This window comes from Cyrtonyx montezumae, unplaced genomic scaffold, assembly GCF_038088225.1.
Source record: "Cyrtonyx montezumae isolate F1298 unplaced genomic scaffold, pur_monq_1.0 scaffold_17, whole genome shotgun sequence".
NCBI lineage: Eukaryota > Metazoa > Chordata > Aves > Galliformes > Odontophoridae > Cyrtonyx > Cyrtonyx montezumae.
The window spans coordinates 18539835-18546071 of record NW_027071903.1 but is presented as its reverse complement, the minus strand read 5'-3'; the positions used below and the strand labels follow the sequence as shown (position 1 = coordinate 18546071).

General features: G+C 38.5%; 1 protein-coding gene across 2 annotated transcripts in view; it reads right to left on the bottom strand.

Moving 5' to 3' along the window:
• Nucleotides 1–2287: 2287 nt before the first annotated feature.
• Nucleotides 2288–6237, bottom strand: part of TLN2 (talin 2) — a 170438-nt gene continuing 166488 nt past the window's right edge. For both annotated transcript variants that reach the window (XM_065733533.1, XM_065733532.1), the window contains 3 exons: nt 5954–6136; nt 3133–3258; nt 2288–2581 (listed from right to left, as the gene is read on the bottom strand). In XM_065733533.1, coding sequence (XP_065589605.1) covers nt 2453–2581; nt 3133–3258; nt 5954–6136 — 438 coding nt within the window. In that variant the 3' untranslated portion in view covers nt 2288–2452. The remainder of the gene's footprint in view (nt 2582–3132; nt 3259–5953; nt 6137–6237) is intronic.

Sequence of the window (6237 nt, the reverse complement as noted above, 5' to 3'; positions counted from 1 at the left end):
GGACTTTCCAAACACCTTTATCTGGTACACAATTAGAGCATGCTCTTCCCATCTACATGATGATAAAATATCCTAGCTATGCAGTTTCCACCACGTATTGTTGCATTTGATCAGGCTTTTTGCTTTTTTCAATCTGGAAAATACCATTCTGATCAAAATATATTTCAACGTTATTATATATGCCTACAGTAAAATACTGTCATGGTACTAAGAACAGCATCATCTTTCTTCTTGCTTTGATGAAATTAAACAGGTCAAACATAGCTTGAAAGAGGAACAGTAACAAATCTGTCTGGAAGATCTACCCAAAAATAGAGATGGGAATGTGAGGCTACCTAGATTTAAAAAAAGAGAAAGAGCCATAAACTGCAAAGAAGCTTGACCTACCAGCAGCAGCAGCAAATCCCTGTCACCTGGAGCTGTCTTTATTTAGGTCTTACAACAATTATACTGATTTACCTTTCTACCTAAGATTCTGTGACACTACTCACTGAATTCACTGTGTAACAGTTGAAAGAAAGAAAAATATCAACTGTGCTGAACTGGAAATCGCAGAACTGAGAATTGCCTGCGTCTGATATAAGGGTTTGTGTATGGACATGCCAACACTTCACAGCACATCTGCCAAGGCCAGCAGTTCTACCTGGGATCTGCCTTTTTTTTTCCCCCTCTCAGTGTAGATTCTCCAACAATTCAACTGAATCTGAAATATTTCAGTATCAGAGAAGAGTCTCTGACGAAAAAAGAAAATCTTCATACACACAAATATTAATTCTGTAACCATGTTTCCTATATATTTAACACTAGCGTGACAAAATTCTTGGTAATTATATGTCATGCAAGTAACTTAAATGAAGAGTTAGCACTATCTAAACCCATAAACATATCACTAGGGGTTACTTCTGAGTCTACAAGACAAGCACTTCTGCAATATTGACTAGATGGGTATGCTTATAACATAACAGGCTCAGTTGGAGGTATGTAACAGATATCTAATGACAGCACAGCCTTCAGGAGCACTGTAGCAGCAACACCTTTGACCCAAATAGACTTGACTTTTTTTTTTTTTCTTTTTAAGAGGGCTTGAACAGAGGTATGTTGGAAATTGCTGTTAGGAAAAATGGTGGTTCTGTAGTTACTCAAATAGTTTAGCTTTTGTTACTTAAAGTTGCTGTAGTTTGTGTTCTTTCTCTGACAGGATAAAATATTTTTATTCACACTACCCATGTTGCTATTGTTTAGGTCACAACAGAGATATTGAGAACATACAGTACCTTTCTGCAGCTGCTTAGACTGCTGCTATTCCTTCTCTGCAATTCTTTGGTGAGTACATTTTCATCAGTTCCAAGTATGAAAATAAACTCCCTAGAGTCCAAAATTTTTTTATATTACAAGAAAGGTCTACTTGTAAATCACTTACTCTTTTCTCCTACAATACCCACAGGTTTCGAAACAAAATAATTACAAGTGAAATTAGAAATTAGAATACCAAGAGTTGTGATAGTCTTTTGTTGTACTGGGTATTTCCCTTTTTTAACTAGCATACATTCTAACAGAAATCCCACAGTACAAACCAGATAATTTAAACTAGAAAACAAAACACAAACTATTCAGTCCAATATGAGAGCATGTGTATGTGTGTATAATACTGCAAAAGTAGTCACACATTAGAGGTATATAATTGGAAGAGCATTTTCCTTCATGAACCTGCTATTACTGAGGCAGTGACAAAGTTTCCATTTCTTGGTTTTCTGCACTCTTTGAAGAATGGCTATTGCCACATTTTGGGAACCATAATACTGTGCAAGCAGAAGCTTGCTGCTATCAGACAAGGAGAGTAATAATACTAGTGCAAACAGGTGCAGAGAATTCCTCCAGTTTTGGGATGAACCATTTATATAACAAACAGGTCAGGCATTTTCTTCAAAACCACTCTTGTGCACCATTCCCAGTCAGACATACATCCTTTTCTGTCTTGGTCTTCTTATTACAAGGGTGGGTGGGGGAGAGCCACCAGCTCACGTGATGTCTATCACAGGCATGATTTCTTGACTGTTTTCCTACTAACATTATGGATGTTTTATATCAAGTCAAGGAACAATAGATGTGTCAAGCATCAAGAAAGTGACAATAATACTGATTCAGAATATTCAGTAAAAAGAGAAAGATTCTCTCCTGAGATGTAAGTCCAGGAAGGAACAGGAATGAATTTAATACTGTACTTTGATTATCACAGAATGCACCCCAGCTGATCAGATGACAAAGAACAAGTGGTTGTTGCTCTCTGTTCATCCAAAGCTGTGACAGGCAGTTTATTTACGTAAGTGCTTGACATACCAGAATGTTGTCAGACCACTTCTCACTATACTGTCCCCCCTTAGCTTATATCTTTAAAAGGAAAAAAAAAAAAAAAAGGAATAAAGGAAAAAGGCAAGAAGAAAATCTCAGCAGGCTAACCCTCATCTTCTCTCAGCTCTGTGGGGAGAAATTTGTATTGCTGTTGGCGGATCTGAGCTAGCTTTTTCCTTGCCTCTTCCAGCTCTCTTTCCTTCTTCAGCATTTCTTCTTGGGCCGCAATGATCTAGAAAAAGAAAATTAATTATGACAGAAAGGAGTGCAGTCTGTAAAACAATTTTTCTATGACATCAATTTCACAATGATGTTAAGCATTTTCCGGAGAAGTTTCAATGACTTCAGTAGGAATTGCTCAAATGTTTTCCAGGTTCCAACAAGAACATAATGAAATTATGTAATGAAATTTAATCAGTTCTCATCTCTTACTATCTTTGTCTTTGATGATGGCACATATGCAAAACTGGTGCTCCATTAAGACTAGGGGATATTTCAAGTGCCTGATAGAGGTTTGAGAAGAACCACTAATTTAATTGAGGAAAAAAAAGATATTGGACTATTGCAGCTGCTATTATAGTAAAAGCTCAGTGAAGAGATGTAGTCGTAATATACTATTTCACTCTGCTGTTGTGTCAGGGGTTACCTATCAGTGAGCCATCATGCAACTCAGATTTCCAGGTAGCTTTGTCTAGTCTGCCATACAGCATATGGACACTGTAACACTATGCCACTTCCCCATGAGACAGTTTTTCTCTGCTGTTTTTTTGTGATTGTACCAACCTGAGCAATGCCACCCACAAACTTCGTTTTGACTACAACATCATCATCTTCTGCTTTTCCAAACGCTGCTTTTTGGGCTGCCCTGACAAGATTGTCTGATGCTCGCTTGACAGCATTTCCTGCAGCCTTGGGAAAAGACAAAAGAAATTCAGTAATAACAAAATTGCATAACTGTAACATCAGTTCTGAGCACCAAAACTAAAGCATCTCCTGTGACTACACAAGAAGCTGGTTGGCTTCTTTGTTTGTTTCCATGAAAAACAAAATAATCTTCAAAAATCAGTGCTTTGGTTGAAGTCAGTCTTCCTTAATACAGCTAAAAGATGGAGCTACACAAAGAAGCGTAAATGAAATCTTCCACATACCATTGGCAGTCCTTTAAACTTGTCCCTATAAGTTATGCCTGATATTTTATATTTCAAAGATTTGATCTATACTACCTCCCTGTCTCTTACTGGAATCCTTCTTCCCACCACCCTAACATCAATATTAGAACAGAGGCAAGAAATCTCTGCGTTGATGTAGATTTAGAGTTGAGAGATACCATGGATTGCTCATTCTGAGAGACTGAGCTATGTGTTGTACATAGAAACACCAAGAGGTGGATCCCTAAATGTATTTCAAGTGCTTCAGCAAAGAAACAACTTCACTGAATGGGACAGGTCACCATTCAAAGATATTTCCATCTCCTGAGCAAAAGGAACACCTGTGAAGATATTACTTGAGATAGAAGAAGGAACATATTACCTAGACTCCAGCAGTAATGTGCCCAGGACAAACAGACATCAATTTACAGCTACACAAACTGGCTTCTGTAATCCTGTACAGCATAAATTTGTACTGAGTACTCTAAAGAGCATCTGATTTCAATATGGAGGGAAGGATGTGAATCTTCTACTGCCCCACCAGAATCCCTGGACTGAGAAGTTATTGGCCTATAAACTAAGTTTGACAGCTGTGTGCTACAAGAGTCATTCAGCTACTCCTGCTGCATAGATAGAAACTAGCAGCAGACATAGGTAAAGCTGTTCTAGCTTAATCATTTGTCCAACAAGTGTTGATTAGACTCTAAAAGTTTTCACAGGGTTAAGGTGGGCTTGATAAATTTAACAGGAGAGAAACCACTGAGGATGATGTAACATACAGAATCTCAATCAGTCTTGGACAGTTCCTGAGCTGACAAAGCTTGGAAACCAAGAACACAGAAGAGAGCAGTATCACACACTCCTAACCTGTTCTTACTCTTCTCTGAGCATTTATTTGTGGTTACTGTTGGTCACCGATTGGGCTTAATGAAGTTTTGAATTGAGCCAGTAGGGCAGCACCTCACCTTGAGTCTTAACATCTAAGAGTAGATCAGTCAGTGACACCAATACATTAATGCCATCACAGCATAAAGAGGAAAGGCAGGTACCTGCAGTGCTGTGACAGGCAGTGAAAGAGAATAGGCCTTTTCCAACCTGAAACTACTACAGAACAAATAGTCAGAAATTTGCTTTGCCTAGCCCAGACCTGGTCCAAACAGAATGGAAACATTTCCATTTGTTTCATTAAGTTTTAGAAAGGATACTGTAACAGTGCTTTCCAAATCAGCATTCATGGGAAAATGCAGTACAAATGTCTCCTTACAAGCATTGCTGTTCTTTGTAGGGATAGGAAAGAGAAAAATAATACATTCAAACCTAACCTATTGACTAGACTGTATGAAAACATTTGCACTAAGGGCAAAAGCCAGCTGAAAAAATAACAGCAGATTTGTCAAATTCATCAGTAAAAATACCTGATAGGTATCAACTAAATGGTTTAGCTATGATAAAGGACACTATTTCCAAGTGCAAACTGCTTTTTCCTTCATTATTCATTTTGGGACAAATGCAATGCTTGATAAAGTGGCAAAGATCATTTTCAGTCAGTACTTGAACTTCTATCCTTTTCACATTCCCTTCCAACTTCTCACATTCCATGTCTATTTAATAATATTTGCCTACAGTGACTGAGTACCATGAATTCCTGACAGAGCTGAGAAAACAGTCTCTAATACATGATTCTGTTCTGCTTTGTGTTCTTTGTTCTGCATTTAAAATTCATTCAGATTTATCTCAAAGTTTGGATACTAAAATGAAGATTGAATTACAGTCAGTACTATCTACCAGCTCCTGATAGCTCTGCCAGAGATTCACGACAAAAGTCAGTCCATATGAATTCACATTATAGTACTAAAACCATCTCATCTCCAAGGTTAACATTAGCACGCCACCACTTCCTGTAAAAGCAAACAGATTTTTGTTTTGTGTCTGACAACGATTCTCTATTTAGAAATGTTCTATCTACAATTGATGTCTCTTGCCTCCTAGAAGCAGAGGAAAACTGACTCAACCCTTTATTTATGAAATGACCACTTTATTGCATATAATCTTGCAGAGGTCAGAAAATATATTAATGTGCAACCAACTAAAGTATGCTTCATTTGTTGCAAGCTGTTAGCAAGGAGTCTAACTGCATGCAGAATAAAAGCAGAAAAACCTCGCTATATTCAGTTGTCACAGCAGTCCACACAACAGTAAACATCCTCAGCTACCGTATTCCTGAGATTGACCACGTGGATCACAGAATCACAGAAATGTAGAGGTTGGAAGGGACCTCCAGAGATCATAAAGTCCAACCCCGGCCAAAGCAGCTCCCAGCCCAGGTTGCACAGGTAGGCATCCAGGCGGGTCCTGGATTTTTGGATTTGTCCTGAGTTTTGGATTTGTTCATGCAGTACTAAAACAGTGTTTACATTGCACTACTATGAGTTTTTGGCAATAAAGAGTACAAGTACCTGTAGCCTCCTCATGGCCTCAGAGTCATGATCAGCCTTCACTTTGCAAGCCACGAGCAATTGTGCTGTAGAAGCTGCGACTTGTTTTGCAGATGAGATGAGTTTCTCCTCGCTTGCGTGGCCTTGTACTGAAGCATTAGCTGCTTCACAAAGATTGCTGGTTGCAGCTGCCACCATTCGGGCCTAGGAGTCAGCAAAGAAAGTCACTGCACATTCTCATAGGATACTGTTTCTTCAGAGAAGGTGTTAGAATCAAAATATCAGGGAAGCTAACACAAAGGAGA